The following is an 18,326-nucleotide window of genomic DNA, read 5'->3' on the forward strand; positions in this document are numbered from 1 at the left end:
AATTAATCATATGTCATTACTTGTTTCTCCAAAATAGTTTGGGGTTATTTAGGATTTTTGAGAAATATAGACACATTTGAAGGAATGCTTTTTAAAAATTCCTCCTTTAAATAAATGTACTATCATTGTTTTATTTTTAATAAATGAAAGGCTTCCAAATCCATAATTTCAATTCATTTTCATACTAAATGTTCACATCAATGGGTAAAACAGCTTCAAATGCATTCACAGAAACAAACAGAAGGACATTTTATTCCATGGGACACAAATTAGGCTTCAGCCTTCCTAGGCCAGTACCCTTATATTGAAAAATTAGAGGGAGCCCTACTTTGGAGAACTGAAATAGCATGTAAAAGTAAAACCCAAACAGGATATTATTAAATAACAGACAAGAAAATACGGATCCCAAGTGTCATTTGTATATACCTGGGGGAAAAAATCACAAGACCCTCAAGGAATTTTCCCCTCCTCCATCCGTCAGCCTGTGCTCTGAGAAAACCTCTTTGATGGGATTGCAAGCCTCATATACAGTCCTAGGAGCGGCAGATATATTTAGAGAGCTGTGAATCCATGTTGATTTTTATGCAAATTCAACCCAAACCCCAGCATTGCCGCTGAACTGGTAGCTATTTCCTGATGTAAGTCAATGAACATACTGGAAGACTGAAGGGAAGACATTCTGGCTCCATTCTCACTCTCATTGGTCAAGTTCCTGCACATGAATGATGGGAAACAAGCCTACTGGTTTGTTAACAATCGTGAGCTTTGATGGAGGTTGCATGCCAGACTCTATGCACAGCTCAGTCCTTGATGGAGACAGAAGGCTTCTGACTTACTCAGTACACCTCTTCCTTTGCTTTCTTCTTTCCTCTGTGTTGCAATTGCCATAAAATTCTACAAATCTCCCCATTTTAGAAGTAATTTCCTTTATACAATTATAAGAAAATACTATTTTAATGATAATGATAATATGATATTAATTAAAGCTAAGCCTGGCTGAATGCTTACCATCTGCTGGACACTCTCTTCATACATTGGTTTATCTCATTTAACCCCAGCAGACCTATGAATGAGAAACTCTTTGTTTACTCTTTTGCAGGTAGGAAAACTGAGCAATGGAAAGATTAAGTAACTTGCCCCAGGTTATCAAGTAAACGAAATAAGGAGTTCTCATTTGTACTGGATTTGGCTCCGAAGCCACCGCTTTTTACCGCCATGCTCTCCCATTTTTTATGTGGCAACCTTTTCTTTCCTTTATTGAAAACAGATTCTAGGACAGGCTCTGTAAGGTGGTCTAGACTTTTAGAAAATTAAAGCCTGTTAGATGCTTGGTGCCAAGAACTTCTCTGTGGCAGCTAATTGAGTCTGAAGTTTCCAACTGCAGTGGGTTTTGGCTTCCCCTGTCCTGGGCAGAGAAGGATGTAAGCATGAAAGGGAGCAGCATCAGTGCAGTATCCTTTAGACTTTCTTTGCTTTTCTCCAGAATGTCACAACAGGGATTCTTTTAATGAGCAATGACTGGTGTGTGCAAGTTTTATTTTGGGAATTGTATAAACTCTTTTTTTTTTTTTTTTTTTTTTTTTAAATCATTTACAATGGCTCTTGTTGTAAATTAGAGACATGTGACAGACTGGTTAGGTACATGGATTCTGGAGGCTGACTCCTTAGGTTCAAATCTCAACCCTGCTACTTACTTGCTGTGTGATTCAGGGTAAGTTATTGAACCTCTCTGGGCCTCAAGTTTTTCATGTGATAAGGGGCCAGGATGTACTTAAACATGGGGCTGTTGTGAGGATTAAATGAGGCCATAGGGGTGATACTGAGAGTTATTTTGGGTATTAGTCCTTCAATTGTGGTTAACACTTTTACATCCTTTAGGAAATTCCTTTTTACCATGTCTGGAGTGGGTCTCAAAGAAACCTGCACTGCACCTTCACCCTGGAAAGATTTAGCCTGAACACAGTGGAGCTGGTTTGCAAACTCTGTGTGCGGCAGGTAGAAGGAGAAGGGCAGATCTTCCAGCTCAACTGCACCGTGTCAGAGGTAAGCAGATCCTGTCTGTCTGAAATCAGGGGAGAGGGCGACCCTCAGGAGGAGAGAGGGTGTGGGCTAAAAGGGTATCTCAATATAGGCCATATAGAAGTCCTCAAAAGCATTCTATAGATCCTATTTGTTAACAGAATAATATTTTTAATGAGCAAGGGAAGCTAGCTGTAGAAAAAATATATATTAAGGGATCCTTTTGAAAACAAGTCTTAATTTTATGACATGAATTTTAAGAATTATGTTCTAACTTTTAAAAACAGATCTGAATTTCAAGTAAAGGTTTAATTTAAGGAGCGTGCACATGGAGTAGCTTCTCCCCATGCATCCCTTAGTGTGTCATGTCCCCCATCCTCCATCTGTCTCTCCTCCCTTTCTGCTACTTTCTCAGCAACTCTCCTCCCTTTCCCCTAATCACGTGCTGCTGGGTGGAGTGGAAGAAGGGAGAGGGGCTTCTCTGCTCCCTTTTTCTTCTTCTCTCTTTTTTTCTCCATTCAAAGGAAGAAAGGAGAAATCTCTTGATCTCCTTTCTCATATATCATTCTCTAAATATAAAAAGAGATACACTTTCCTCCGGGGTGGGGGAAATATGCCAGAAATAGAGTAGAATCTCCATATTTCCCCCGCCCCCCGGCCGTGGCCATCAGCTTTGCCTTCCTTTGCTGTGATCTTCACACACTTAGGCTGGCCATTTCCCTCTGTCCATATTACAGAAATAATAGCGATCACTGCTATTTAAAACTTCTTCTTAAGGAAAGAGTAAGAGCCCACGACCTTCCTTATCTGTTACCTTGGATCCAAAGCCTTGAAAAGTGATAACCCTTCACATGGGAGGAACAAAGGGAAGAGAAGAAGCCAAATGGGCAGAAGGCAGCCTCTTTGGGGCCTCATGGAGCTCAAGCCCCGTGCTGCGTGCTAAGCCACAAAGCACAAGATTGTCATATGTGAAAACGACAGTGGGCCAGTATATGATTTAAAATACTACCTCTCCCTCGTTGTGTCATGCACAGTGACGAATGAAATATCAGCATGTTCAGCTTGTCTTGCTCCACATGTATTTAAAGACCATCTTCCTTAGCAAACCGAGAGGGGAGAAAAGCACGTCAGCTTTCACGACACTCCATTCTTCTTTCCCACAACCTGCCGAGGTGCGGTCATCATTTCCTCCTGTAGTTTCATGAGACTTTTGACTCATAAACAACTTTAGTCACAGCCCCCGGTGACATTCATAAGGAATGATCTCGGTGTCAGGGTGCCATGGCAACCGCCAGGCCTTCGGATGCGCAGCCCTATCTCCCAGGCACACAGAATCACCCCTGCTGGCTCGGGAGGGTGTTTTCACTTTCCAGGCCCAGCAGGTCTGCAAAGTTCAATAACCACTCAGCTCCAGGGACAACAAAGGCTGTGGAATTTTGGAGGGGGGTGAGGAGGTCTGGTCCTTTGATGCTTGCTTTCTGTTCCGCATGAACATTGGCTGTGTGTTAAAAAGGTGGATCAGATGCAGCCACAAATGAAAGAGAGCTGCTCTGTGCTCTCCCCCACCAGGGCTGCCACCTCCCTTCAGAAAAAGGACAGTTTTGCATAGTGTGATCACAATTTAAGGGCTTGCTTTCTTGTGGCAACATAGAGGAAAGATTACTTCTTTTGCAACGTGGCCTCAGTCTGCTCAAAGAGACCAGCCTTCAGTCATGTCGGAGGCATTTGCCCATGTGTGACAGACAAGCATATTTAACTGAGGGCGGGGAAGAAGTCAGCGGAGTCAAGATGACTTTGGGGATTAAGGGGCACTCTGCGGCTTTTCCTTCTGGGTCACTGAATCCCACTGTTGTGCTTAGCATTTGAATGCGGATGCTGGGTGCGCAGAGGAGGGAGTGTGGATGGGGGTACCGACGTTGGAGAGGAAGCCTCTGCACTGAAGAACAATGGACTCTGGAGAGTTCTGCGACCCAGATCCTCATCAAAACCTCCAAGAAAGGGTACAAGATGATTGACAAACCGTAAACAAGTAGAGAAAAGGCTCCATTTGTGGTTTCTTTCTTCTGAACAGGGCTCCTTCCTAGGGTCACAGGGCAAGATGGCAGTGAGGCTGGGGTTCCCATTCCAATGTCCCATCTCTCAGGAATGAGCTGACTTGCCAGAAATATGCTGCCCCTCCCTCCAGCCACCCACCACCCAAAGCACTCACCAGCTGTCATTTATATAGCCACACAGCCCTTGGTCTGTCCTGTCAAGATAGAGGACCTGTTGCCCACCCCAGAGACCAGGCTGTGCGTGACATCTACTCTGATTATTTCAAGGGCCAGCCAGTTGTCTCTGGGTGATTTAGCCTGGGATTCCTTAACTAGAGACAAAGGCTTTAATTTCACAGAGATGAAGTTTAAGAAGGAAAATGTCTGGAAGACTAACTGTATTGGCACAAACAAATGTCCAAATGTAAAAGATGATAAAAGATTTTTTTTTTCTTTTTTTTGTTTGTTTCATAGAAAAGTGCAGAGAGAGTAACCAGGAAGCTACTCATTATCTCCAAAAGAAAACATGGTACAGAGGACAGACAAATTTATAGTTTTTTTCACATCTGTTTGGTTTCAGTTACAGGCAGACATCCATCATGGGAAATTCCCATGACAGTTCCATGGAGATAGGGCCGATTACTTAATCCTTTCTTGCCTCAGTTTCCCCATGTGTAAATTGGTATAGAATATTATCTTGGGCCTGTGTGGGAATTAAATGGGAGAACGTTAGTAAGTGTTCTAAACAGAACTTGGCCCAGAGCACATGCTTAATCTATGTTCACCATTTTCACTGGTGCCATTAATGCCATAAGAATAACAGGGCTTTTGAGTCAACTATGCTACTTCAATCTGTGGGGTCTGTCATCAATTGAGGTTTCAGATTTTCTTTCTATCAAAATAAGCACAAAAATAAAACTCAGATCCTATATAAATAAATAAATGAAAACTAAATATAAATAAACAAAAATTAGCTCCCAGAGAAAAGAAGGTAGCATGTATCCCCAAGTTAGTTTATCACAACATTGCTTTAGTTGAAGGCTCTGAACCCTGAAAAAAGGTGCAGTTTTAGGAGGCAGTATTAGTCATCTACTTTTATTTATTTATTTATTTTTTTGAGATGGAGTCTTGCTCCAGGCTGGAGTGCAGTGGCATGATCTCGGCTCACTGCAACCTCCGCCTCCTGGGTTCAAGCAATTCTCCTGCCTCAGTCTCCCGAGTAGCTGGGATTCCAGGCATGTGCCACCACACCCGGCTCATTTTTGTGTTGATAGTAGAGACAGGGTTTCACCACGTTGGCCAGGCTGGTCTCAAACTCCTGATCTCAGGTCATCCACCCACCTCGGCCTCCCAAAGTGCTGGGTTTATAGGTGTGAGCAACCGTACTCGTCCTCATCTACTTTAATAATAGATTTATAGGCAATAAAAGCAATTATAATTTTTATATTTGCTAGATCTTATAACCTCAAGTCGTGATGCATAGCACTTTTGTATGCACAAATAATATTTAAAATAAATGTACAAAGTAATATCACTCTGCTACAGCCAGTTCATCCGTTTACATCTTCTGCTTTCCATAACCTGCTCAAAAGGACCATTGGGAAAATCTAGTTTTTCTAAGTGACTTTAGGAAAAGTCCAAATGTCAGAATAAAAAGTTGTTTCAGGACTGTGGAGTCCTGAATATGTGTGTCATCACCCATAGCAGCTGTTTGACTAATGTTGAAAAATCATATGTTTACATAAGGGAATCATAACATCAAAGACTGATGGTACCGATATTATAAATGATTATTGAGATAAGCATTCTGTGACCGTGAACTCTACTTTTACCTAGAAGTAAAGGAAGAACTAATAGCAACTAAAATTACTAGATGAAATGTAAATGTATAAATGTATTTTACTTTTACCTTCAAGGCTGTTGTCAGCCATTTGATAAGAGAGACAAAGAAATGACGCCCTATTGAGCTTGTTTCATCTACACAGAAATAAATAGGCTGAGTAGCCAGGGAGAGAAAGCTCAGGACTTTAATGCCTACAAGAAATGCTGATGGTTATTTATCCACAAGAAAATGGGGACAACATGAATATGTGAGCAGGCCCTCCCAAGATCCATGCCTATCTTCAACCGGCCTCTCATTTTAGGATTTAACTTCCACACTTAGTTGGAAGGCAGCTCTATGGGTGGGCTCCTATCAGGCGCTGGCTTCATCTTCTTTCTGTACTAAGGACAAATATTTTCTCTCATTTCAACAAACATTAATTGAGTAGCCTGTGTGTGTGGGGCACAGTGTTATCATAGAGGTCTGACGATGACATACTCTCACCAATAAGGAATGTGAGAAATAAAAGGCAGTAACCTACAGATACAGCCAATGCGCACAGAGCAGACTGTGAGGAGCACAGAGGAGCTGGGAGGTGCCAAGGAGACCTCCAGGCCTGACGCCTAGGGTAGGCTTGCCCCAGGGAGCCCCAGGGCACAGGACTTTTGAACCAGGCTTTGAGGACTTTGCCAGACAGAGATCAAAGAAAGGGCAGAATAACTGTTAGAGGTTCATCCTTAGAAATGGCAGAAGAAATAATGAGTGGTGCTCAGACTCTAAGGAGCATATGAGTCAGGTCAAGTCATGGCAAGGACGGAGCAACCTGAGATCAGATAATGAAGTGGGGGAAACACAAGTGGACAGCCCTACTCCGTGTCCGGCTGCACTCTGCACTTCACATACCAGCCTACCAGGAAGGTCATACAAAGATCTCTCACTGGGCCAGGTGTAGTGGCTCACACCTGTAATCCCAGGACTTTGGGAGGCTGAGCTAGGAGGATCACTTGAGCCCAGGAGTTTGAGATCAGCCTGGACAACACAGTAAGACCCCATCTCTTAAAAAAATGCAAATTAGCCCAGTGTGATGGTGCACACTGATAGTCTCAGCTATTTGGGAGACTGAGGTGGGAGGATCGCTTGAACCCAAGAATTCAAGGCTGCAGTGAGCTATGATCACACCACAGCACTCCAACCTGGGTGACAAAGAAGTGTTAAATGCCCCTCCTACCACATGAAGACCCTGTCTCTAAATATATATATATATATATATATATATATATATATACACACACACACACACTTCATTGCTTAAGAGTTGGACTTCATGTGGTAGGAGGGGCATTTAACACTTCTTAATGAGAGAATAAGAGGGGGAGAGACAGAAATATTGCTGTTCATCAGTGTGACACTTTAGGAAGGTCAGTTGGGCAGAAGTGTGGAATGGATCACAAGTAAGCAGCAGGGAGGTACTGAGGCCAACAGTACAAAGACTCTCTGGGGACACAAGACAGCACTACAAAACAAGGCCCTCCCTTGTGCAGACTTTAACCTTCCACTGCCACCCAGGGATGATCAAGGTGCTGGTGTATTAAGGAATATGGCAGGTCTCCTTTTAGGCCCTATTGTCATTATCCAGAAAAGAAGCAAGCAGGACCATGATGTGGGCGATGACACTGAACTGTGGAAGTAGCATGTGATTTTTTCTTTGAAACCAGAGAGTTCCCTGATTGCTCTTACAGAATGTACGACAGGGGTGTGGCGGACCTGTTTGGTCGCCGCACAGCGCAAACCCCTTGCAGGAGGGTGAGCACACAGACGGGCAGGAGCAGGAACTGGGGCGAGCACTTTTGGGCTCTGGCCCCACAGCAGCATCTAAGGGTGGGTATCTGTGACTTCTGAAGCCCAAGTGGGCATGTGTTACAGTGTGCTCCTTTAGCTTTGCCATCTGCAGATGGCTTGTGTGTTAATCAACTCAATGGGCCCTCTGCATTATTGCAAGGGCAGGGGGCCAGTGTGACAGCCTTCTGCATCCTGAGCTCTTGCCCAGTGTCCTGAAAGAATCGGATCACATGTGGGCTTGAAAGATGAGTGCAAGGTTTTATTGAGTGGTGGAGGTGGTTCTCAGCAGGATGGGTGGGGAGCCAGGAGGGGAGACAGAGTAGGAAGGTGATCTTCCCCTAGAGTCAGGCCACCCAGCAGCCAGACTCTTCTCCAACTGCCCCCGCTGAACTCCCCTTAGCATCCAGAAATCCCTCCTCTTCTCTCTTTCTCTGCTATGTCGTTCCACTATTGCTGCTCTGCTGGTCTGTGTGCCTCCTCATCTCCTTACTTGTGGGTCTCATCTGGAGCTTGGGGTTTGGGGTTTATATAGGGGCAGGATAGGGGGCATGGCGGGCCAAAAGGCAATGTTTTGGGCACGAAAACAGAAATGCCTGTCCTCATTTAGGGCTTCAGGTCTTTAGGCTTGAGGGTGGGGCCTTTGCTGGGAACCGCTGTCTTCTACTTAGTACTTCCCTGTCTCCTGTCCGTTATTATCTTCACTTCCACACTCCACTCCATCTAAACATCATTCTATGCCTAATAAAGGCATTGGTGCATTTAGTCCAGATGTCCTGAACAAAAATCCTTTGATAAACATGACACATGCCCTCAGATCACTTATGGTCACCTTTCTTTAAGCCCTATTCCCCTAGAGGTCAGGAGCCCTCTTTCCTCGTTGCCTTGGAAAGAGCCCTGTGCCTGATGGGGGAAAGAGCTGTGGGTCAAGATCCTCATTCAGAGCCTCCAACTCCCATCTGTTCATGCCACAGTCTTTTAAATCCTGGTATGTGCTGGAGCTAACACAAAAGAGCCAGTGGAATGCTTGGAGCCTCGGTTTGCCAAGCTTTGGGTTTTGCAGACAAACATCATGATCATAGCCAACACCACTGTGTATACCATGGCAAAAGAATTCAAATGCCCTCCACACCCCTGGATTGACCCTGTTCCATGGGATTGCATAAGCCTAGAAGTGAGTACTTGCTGCTGATCCCAGAACGTGGAACACACTGCTAGTCAACACTGGCACACAGGCAATTGCAACCCCACCGCCTGCAGTGCCAGCGCATTCATGGCTGGGGAGGCCACTGACGCAGTGCAGGGCAGCATTTGGGGGGCTCTGGGTGATGGTGGTGTTGAGCCCTTGAGCTGAGTGCTCAGCAGGAACCAAACACTTCATGATGGCTGAAACTGGGTGTGGCCGGTTCATCCTCCGGCAACTAGTAAGGCACACCAACAAGTTACCTGCTTTAAAAGGAGAGAGATGGCATTTATAGTAGATTAAGTAGATTTTCTTTTATTGCTTTAATAGTTCCCAGGCAACATTTGCTTTTGCTTTTCCAACCAGCAGAAGTGATCAGAAAATGATTAGAATTTCTCCTGCAGATGAAATTCAGATTTTGCATTTGTGCTGTTTTATGAGCTGAGACTATCTTAAGAGCCAATTTATGGTTTTCTCTACTAAAATTAGATTTTAAAAAAATAAGGATATACAGCAATTGGAGGATGCCATTAACGACTTGCCTTAAGGCAATAATATACTGTGTTTACCATTTTCTTTTTTAAAAAATTAGCCTTAAGTTGATATCATTTAGAGGAGAGCTGTGTTCCATTTCATTCAACAAAAGCAGAACTGAGAAATCTTCTGTGGAGTTTAGACGGAGAACTACTGGGGCATTTGCCCAGGACATTCCCCTCAAGGTCAGGCTGTTTCCAGAAGCCTTGAATCTCAGATCTATTCATTCCCAAAGCACTGCCCTTTTGAACATTTTCCTCTCCTGAAATTTAAACCTTTAGGAGCTCTGATATTCCCTCTCTTCTCTCTCAGCCTGGAGAATCCCATTAGTAAAGCTGTTATCGAATCACACCAGAGCTTTCCATCCAGCCCAGTCCTCACCAAACAGCCATAAATCTGCGGCTATGCAAAGTTAGCTCAAAATATATGTACCTCTTTCTCAGAGCCAGGTTACATCTAGTGAGGCACAACTTTCAGGCTAAGAAGAAGCCATTCTTCTGAAGAAGAATAACAGCCCTCATTCTTTTCTTATTGCTCAAAGCAAGGCATTATGTTGATTGGTTCAATAGAGATTGCTTTTGTCTTCAGAAATAATGCTGTGTTGTTCCTGTCCCTGAACTACAGGAACCTACTGGCATCGATTTGCCGCTGCTGGATCCTGCGAACACCATCACCACGGTCACGGGGCCCAGTGCTTTCAGCATCCCTCTCCCTATCCGGCAGAAGCTCTGTAGCAGCCTGGATGCCCCCCAGACGAGAGGCCATGACTGGAGGATGCTGGCCCATAAGCTGAACCTGGACAGGTGGGTATGGTCAGGCCCCAAGGCTAGCTTCTTTCTGTTAGTGCTCTCCAGGACCAATAACTATTAGACGTAGGGTAGCATCCATTTTTTTTTTTTTTCCATCCACACATCTATTTAGTTTTTCATTTTGCAAATATGCATTAAGCTCCGTCCTTGTACCTTGCACTGCGGGCTTGCAAAGAGTGCTAAGAGACATTCTGAGCTTATTTGGCATTGGTAAGTATCAAGTTTCATGATCCACTTTGCAAAGCTGGTGGGCTAATTCTCCAAATCATACAACCATTCACTACCGTAATTATTGCTCCTCCTCTGCAGTTGAGCGGGACCTAATGTTTGATGAATAACTAGCAAGCTAACACCGCCTTGAGATTAAGTTATAGACTTCTGGAGCCTCTACTTTGTGGAATGTCACCGTCACTACCAAACAAAACATGTGACATGACCTGTCAAAGATTATCCAAGCCTGGACTAGAAAGAAAACATAAGTGTCTTGATTTCCTATTTAGAATATGACCCATAGACATCTCATCTCTTAAATTATCTTACTCAGACCTGAGGTTCACAAAGTTCAACATCACGTCTCCTGTCTGGGGCTGATCTAATTAAGCATGGGCTAGTTATTTAGGATGGCTCACTGTCAGCCACAATGGGACCTGGATACTTAAAGACAAGTAGAGAGACAGAAAAGTTTAGCTGAGGAAAAATAGATATGTAAGTCACACCGTTGAGCACATTTTCTCTTTCCCAATTACAGGTACTTGAATTACTTTGCCACCAAATCCAGCCCAACTGGCGTAATCCTGGATCTTTGGGAAGCACAGAACTTCCCAGATGGAAACCTGAGCATGCTGGCAGCTGTCTTGGAAGAAATGGGAAGACATGAAACAGTGGTGTCCTTAGCAGCAGAAGGGCAGTATTAACCACCATCCTAGAAGGGGAAATGAAGGACAAAAATGCACAGGGAGTCTGTGGCCGTCCAGGGGAATCACAGTGGAGGAGGAAATCCAGACGAGACCAATGCGCTTCACAGGCAAGACTGCAGCAGGAGCCAGAAGGAAAACAGATGCAACTGCCAATGTACATGCCCACTTTACTCGGACATCATCACGGGAGTTAAGAAAAATTGTGTAAATTTGCACCTTGAATTTAGCTATCAACCTAATTTTCCTATTAGTTGGGCTGTATGCTGTGTGGTACAGGATCTTACAGTTTCCTAGGAAACGCTTTTTATTGCTATCCAGATATATGGATAAACTTTCTTAACAAACCCAATTTCTACAAATGTTGTTTACATCAAATTGGACAGGGATGCAGACACTGTCCATGGCTCGTTCTATTTTTGTTCAAATCATTTGAAGTTGAAGCTGTGGACGGTTTGTTGTGTCTATTTCAGATTAGTAATTTACAGAGAAATCAGACTTTTGCTACAAATCGTGTGCATCAAGTGTCTCAGATAATCCTCCCATCAGTGTTCTGTTTCTAGAACTTGTAGAACCAGTGTTACTGTTCGTATCAGGGAAGTGGAGAATCTAAGTGTAAAAAAGAAATAACTAAGACTCCTGTTCCTTGGAGGGACCCTTCTGGTGCCCTTTGGGAATAAAGCTGTAGCATTGCAGGGAAGACAGTGATTCATGTTTAACCCCACAAACAAGCATTTTTTCACAACGTGTGTTTGTAATATGCAATATGAAGTGTTTTTTTTAAAAAAGGTATTATTATTATTATTGATAAGTATTTACAGGTATTCTAGTAAAAGGATTTTTTTTTTAACTTCTATTTTTGTTAGTGGTACTGTTAGTATTTGGGTATTGACTAGACCTGCCCCACCTTTTCACCTATCAAGGTGGGTGTGGTCATCAGTTTAATCCAACATGCATAGCTTCCTTGACCTTTTACCTTTCTTTCCCTTATTCTGCCCCAGAAAGGTGATAAATGCTCACTGGCTTTGTCAGTCTGTTCCTTCAGCTTGCTCAGGCAGGGTCTTTCTCCTCTGAGTCTTATGATGAGATGTGTTCTCTATGAACTTCTCTTACTATTGCCATTGTGTGGCCCCACGTCAACTCCCCATGGTGCTCTACTTTAGAGGCAGTGTGGTTGGAGGAATGGACTCTGAACTGGAGATCAGGAAACCAGTTCTCATGTGGGTCTGTCACTGTCTCGTTGTGCCACCTTGAGAAAGTCATTTAACCACACTGGACCTCAGTGTCCTCACTAGAAAGTGAAGGGGTGGGATTAGATCATCTCCACATTCTGAAATGCTCAACTTCCACCATGATGCCTCCGGTCTCACTCATCTGTCTGAAGACCACAATGGACTCTGACCTAGATCATTCAAAATAATCAGCTGGTCTTTTGCCCACGCTATGTTATGTCTTTCAAATAGTTCTGACATGGAAGATGATTATTCTAACCTGCATTATGTTTGTTTGGCTTGAGTCGCTCTGCATCCTATTGCATTATGCTGTTCACTGAGAGATGACATCCCTTTATTATCATTTTCTTAGCCTCTCTTGGGACCCCCCCTGCCCCCAGTCTTCCTGACTGGTTGCAAATTCTGTTTTACTATTGTCTTGGCATCTTGATATCTAGACCACTCCTACAAGTTTATCTGGCAGTAGGAACTTGGTGCATTTTTTCTACACCCCCAACCCCCACCCAACCCCACCCTGAATCTTTGCTGTCATAATATTCAGTAGCATTTATAAAGCCTGTCTAGTTAGCTCTTTAAAAACTGTTGTCCTGCAGAATGTTAGTCAACACACTACTTTGTGGAAACTATTATGTTTCCTTGGGACCATCACAAGCTCTTTAACACAAGGACTCAATTCATTCAGCAGGTGGGGATTAAAGAATCAAAGCCCAGTAGCAAAATCAAAACTAAACAAGCAGACATGTGTATGAATCAGAACCTTTAGAACATGACTGTGGTTTACTTTTAGGCTGGAGGCACACAAGTTGCTGAACAGATTTGAATTATACATGTTCTTCCATCCTTCCATGTTTCTGCTCCTATTTTGATAGCATCTTGATATTGATGCCTCTGCCATCCTCATCCCCGAGGAACTGCTGATACCTTGCTATGGAGTCTCTTCTTTCATGCTTTTTATTCCTTATCTTCTGTTTTGGACATATATTCTATAAAACCTCTCTCAGTCCACCCCCGCATTAGGATTTCCATATTTAAAATATTTGTACACTGACTGGGGAAGGGAGAGATTGCACTAGTAAACAAGTTCAGTGGACAATGTTTGTAGCAAATTAAAAATCAAATATATATACCCACAGTTATACACATACATTTTTTAAAAGGAGGAGGAAAGAGAGCTATTGTCCACTCCTACATTTTGAAATAAACTTGTCAAGATTACTCATCAATACTGGGGTTGTGGAATCATCTAGGGAACTCAAGAACTAGAATTAACTGAATGCTGAAACTTCTATGCCTAGTGAAAATGAGAGGGGAGCAGCTATGTAGCTATGAAGATGAATCAATTCCATAACTGTTACTAAAATCTTTGACTAAAAAGTCACCAACAACACAGAAATACTGAACACAAACAGGAACTGTTTTACTAAAGTCATTGAGAACCCTTGGGGTTCACTTCAGATGCTTGTTTTTTGGTTCAACCTCCCACCACCAGACAAAGGAAAAGCGACTGATTTCTTGTGTGTGGTACTCATCTGCCAGTCATAGAACTCTTAATGTTTCCTATCAAGTGAATGACAACTTCCATACATACACTATTTATACCAAATAATTTTCACTACAAATTCTGATTTCCTTCTCCTTTGGAGTAAAGTAATAGCTGTTAGATTGCTTTCAAACTTAGAAGGTCCGGATATAACAGTTCATTTCATAGGAAGCCACTTCATCAACTATTCTGATACGTCCTGCTTCTTTCTACGCCGCTGGAGAGGCAAGTTTGGCTGGCTTCATTTGGATAGAAAAAACTATCATTTGTACATGCTGCCATCTAGTGGTGTACAACACAATCTAACCTGAGTTTAATATTCACGAGAATGTGTCTGACAAAAGGAATGAAAAGTTGTAAAGTTCAAGGACCTTTATGACAAACAGATGTGGGAAAATTTTCGCTTCAAATTTATAATTTTCTTATTCTCACTTGTTTTTCATTTGCATCACCCATCTCAAAATTAGGTCACTGTGAGCCTAGTACATCAACTCATTCCTACACAACACATCTTAAGTTGCCTCTTGTAACAGAGCTATGTAAAATCTATATAAAACAGTCTTTGCAGAGTTGTCATTTTTATCATTTATGGTTTTCATTGGGGTTTGTATACTTTAAATCGCCTTAATATTTATCTTTGGAAATGTAAGAAGTATCTGCTTAGAAAGAAATAACTCTTACATATGCAAATGGAATACTATGTCTGGGGAAGAGAAAATTGGGGTTGTTAATCAAAGGGAAGAAAGCAGTTTATTTTCTCCTGAATTTGAGAATCCAAAGGCAGAGGTTCCATCCTGTTTTTATTTTCTTCTTATCACACTCATTCAAGTTTCCTTAATGTATCTGGAAGGAATAGAAAAGTTGGATTCAGAATTGACAACTGGCGTGGTGATGACAAACCTGTGTAACACCAAGGTACTCACAGCTAACAGCTGTTTCACAAACAGCATCTTCCAAATGAATAGTCGTCAGCTGTGCTACGCAGAAAACCCCCATCCTGCTGTGAGCAAGTTCGGGTCTTCAAAAACTGGACAACAACTTTTTGGGTGAGGTGTTCAATATCAAACTGCATAATCAGCCATTTTCATGTATACTATTTTATAGATTTAAATCTCTCAACTATCAAAAAGTAGAGCAATTTTAGGAGAAAAAAAATCGTGGGGACTGAGTTCAGGACACTCTGAAATTGTGCGACCAGTGATTTTTTTAAAGGTATTTTTTCCTACAAGTAAGATATCTGAAAAGTGAATTTTTGAGGGTGGAATCAAGACTTTTCACTTCTCCTGGAGAAGAGCAACAAGGCTCTTATCTCATGTGTCCTTCTGTGTATCTCTGTCAGCATTACAGCAGCTGTGCTCTTGGTCTGCTTCCTCCTCTGTAATCCACGGATGCAGAATGGAGTTAATAAGATGATTACCATCTCCCCAGAATTCACAGGTCTCTGCCTCTATAAGGTCTGCCCCTATGGGGCCAGGAAAATATAAACCTATATAAGGACCTGCAAGAGAGCGTAAAGAAGGTAGAAAAGGTTTACTTGTTGGGTTTTCAAGCCTTCAAGTTGAATGAGTCTTAGCTTTTGCTTGGCAGTTGTTCTGGACAAGTCATCAGTTTCATGTGGAGAACTCAGTGCAAGCCCAAGGCTAACGAACGAGAGGGGGCCCATGGAAACACAGCTGAAATGAAATGGGGCTTCATCCATCTTCTTTGAGAATGGAGGAGCTTTTGTGAAGCAGAACATCATTGCTCAAGATAATGGTTGATAAGCATTAGATTTTATAGATCTAATAAGGAAAATATTTTATCTCAAGTTAACAAAACTTTATCTTTCGAGTGCCTCATAGGACCAACTATTACTCTTTGGTTTTATTTTCTTTTGTATTATTTTATATATTCTTTAATCTTGCTGAGCTAATGTTGACTGAAATCTTTAGAACTTTGCCTCTGTGCAATGAAGTAATGTTTCTCTACCCTAAGAGATCTATTTGTATAATCTCTGGCTGTAATGATCACTTTGGAAGATTTCCTTTGCATCTCTATTTCTTTTTAATGGAATAAGGCATAAGGGGGAATAAATATATTGTAACCAATGTTATGTAAACCCATATCCATACAGGCCAAGGAAGCCAAATGAAGTCATTAATATTTCCAGAATTCTAGTGTGAAAAACCTATTATTTTCGAAAGGTGAGGAGATGACTTTGTGTAGCACTGGGTGGGTTTTCTCTGCAGACTAAGTCTAGCAATGAGCTTCCAGATCCTTTAGTTTTATCAGCCTTGTGCTTACACCATTTTCATAAATGCTACTTTAACAGCCTGTCTTCATAAGAGTTCATGGTTCCTAGGTTTTCCTGTTACCTCATTGTATTGATCTGTGGTAGGCTATTAACGGGCTCATTCAACAAATGTAATGTGTGCCTCAGACCTATTTAGCATGGTTGGGGGCATCAGCAGGACAAAGCAACAGGTAGTCTGCAAGTGTACTGGCACACCAAGCCCAGCAATTATTAGCAGCTCTTCATAAGCCTGCTGTCTACTCAGACGCTTGCCTACTGAAGGGACCTGTCCAGTGAGCTTCTGGAATCCCAGGTTGGGAATCTCTGCAGAGTATCATGAGAGTTGTGGCCCAACTAGCTTCTAAGTAGAAACAAGGAAGCTGCCCTGCGATATCGTCAGCTGCCCACCTACCAGAGTGTTTGCTACTGAATACCAGCCTTTTAACATACCATTTCAGCTCTGTCCTTCAACAAAAATATAAATTGCAAATCATATAATTTAAGGGTCTCTTACAAATATACCTAAGTTGTGTGTCATTTTTAAGTTCCAAAGGCCTACTGGACTAAGTACTATGAGACCAGCTGTAGAAGCTGATGGCACTGATCCGGGGTGGAATAACCATCAGTACCAGTGTTTAGAAGATGAACTGTAGGCAGGTTTTGCTGATCAACAGCCTAAGGATGGATGGGCTCTCTTCTGGCCTCTGATCCTGAGCACACGGAGGCAGCATCAGAGAATTGGGACCTGAGCTATATAGGTTCTCAATGTGAAACCTATTTAGAGTGACATATAAGAGCAAGAAATCTATAGCTGGTATAAAATACCTTTGCCTTCTTTTCTATTCTGAAAGTAATGAATGGTATCTGTACATGTAGGGGTAAAAACTCAGATGTTTATTCCTCCAGGCCATGGATAAAAAAAAGTACAGCAGTCAGAACACGTGGGAACAAGTGATTTGCATTCTCTTCTTCATGCTTTCCTAGACCTGCTACTGGTAGTGCGGCCCTCGCCCTCCAGACATAATGCATTGAGCCCAGTTTCAGGGAACATCACTGTGTGTGTGTGATGTCACGATGTTATATGTGTTGAGTTTAATGTTGAGCTGAAGCAAGTTGGTGACCTTCCTCTTTGTGCTTTGTAAAGAAGACACCAATGTTTGTCAGAGAAAATTCCCCAGCAGTCATGTTGAAGAGGCAGTGTCATCCACCTGCTGTCCCCTTTGGAACAGTTCAACTGCAGAAAGGTCGGACTGAGGTTTTGTGCTTTGTCGTTTTTCTTTTTTAAACAAAACATGACAACCTTGGCTTTTCTGATATGGAACACTTTTGTTGTTGTGGAGTTCCCTCTTGCTGTATCTTCTATGCAATTCCTTTTCTAAAAAATCCCCGGCGGAGGCAGAGTGCCCTTCGGACATCTGTCCGGCGCCTTGCTGAGTGGTGGAGGTGAGGGATACCAGCTCCGGGTGTGCCTCTTTTCTCTCCCTGGCTGCCAATCCCGATTTTTCCTGCAGTCCCCTTCGTTTGTAAATTGCCTGCATTTATTCTGTCAGCCAACATGTACAAAATGTAAGAAAGAATTTTTAAACAGGTAATAAATTATATTTATAAGCAACAAAGTGCTGCCTCCTTCACTTTATAACAAGGTTCTCCTGCGTGTTCAGAGTCGCCACGTGTTTCTTCAGTGGGACAGAAAGGCTCTGGGTCCTGCGTGGATGGTGATCACAACTTCCTGCAGGCACAGGATGAGGTTCTAGAATGTTGCTACTAAAAAATCAGCTCCACACTGGAATCACCAGAGGGGCCTTAAGAAATAATGCCAGGGTCACACCTCCAGAGATTCTGATGGAAGTGGTCTAGGGGTAGCCTGAGTCTTGGGCGTTAAAAACTCCTGGGTGGTACTAATGAGCAGTTAAGAGTGAGAAACAATGTCTAGAACTTCTGCAGAATTCCCTGGGGCGGGAGTTTCTAAATAGAGTGTCAAGCCCTGCCCCCAGAGATCCGATTTTAAATGAAGTTTGCAAACAACTATACTAATAGGTAGGAAATGAAAGGTGAGCAACTACCAGCAGAGGAGTTCAGCTTGGTACAGGACTGCTGGCCACTGCCTTAGGGCGAGCAAGCTAAGGGCTCCA

At 42.7% G+C, this 18,326-nt stretch overlaps 1 protein-coding gene across 1 annotated transcript in view; it reads left to right on the forward strand.

The window, feature by feature from the left end:
- Positions 1-17,810, forward strand: part of UNC5C (unc-5 netrin receptor C) — a 394,905-nt gene extending 377,095 nt beyond the window's left edge. The window contains exons 14-16 of the mRNA XM_017875500.1: positions 1,879-2,043; positions 10,052-10,230; positions 10,985-17,810. Of these exons, the coding sequence (XP_017730989.1) occupies positions 1,879-2,043; positions 10,052-10,230; positions 10,985-11,150 (510 nt within the window). The 3' untranslated portion in view covers positions 11,151-17,810. The remainder of the gene's footprint in view (positions 1-1,878; positions 2,044-10,051; positions 10,231-10,984) is intronic.
- The last annotated feature ends 516 nt before the right edge of the window (positions 17,811-18,326 follow it).

The sequence above is a fragment of the Rhinopithecus bieti genome, unplaced genomic scaffold, assembly GCF_001698545.2.
Source record: "Rhinopithecus bieti isolate Rb0 unplaced genomic scaffold, ASM169854v2 scaffold_6708, whole genome shotgun sequence".
Lineage (NCBI taxonomy): Eukaryota > Metazoa > Chordata > Mammalia > Primates > Cercopithecidae > Rhinopithecus > Rhinopithecus bieti.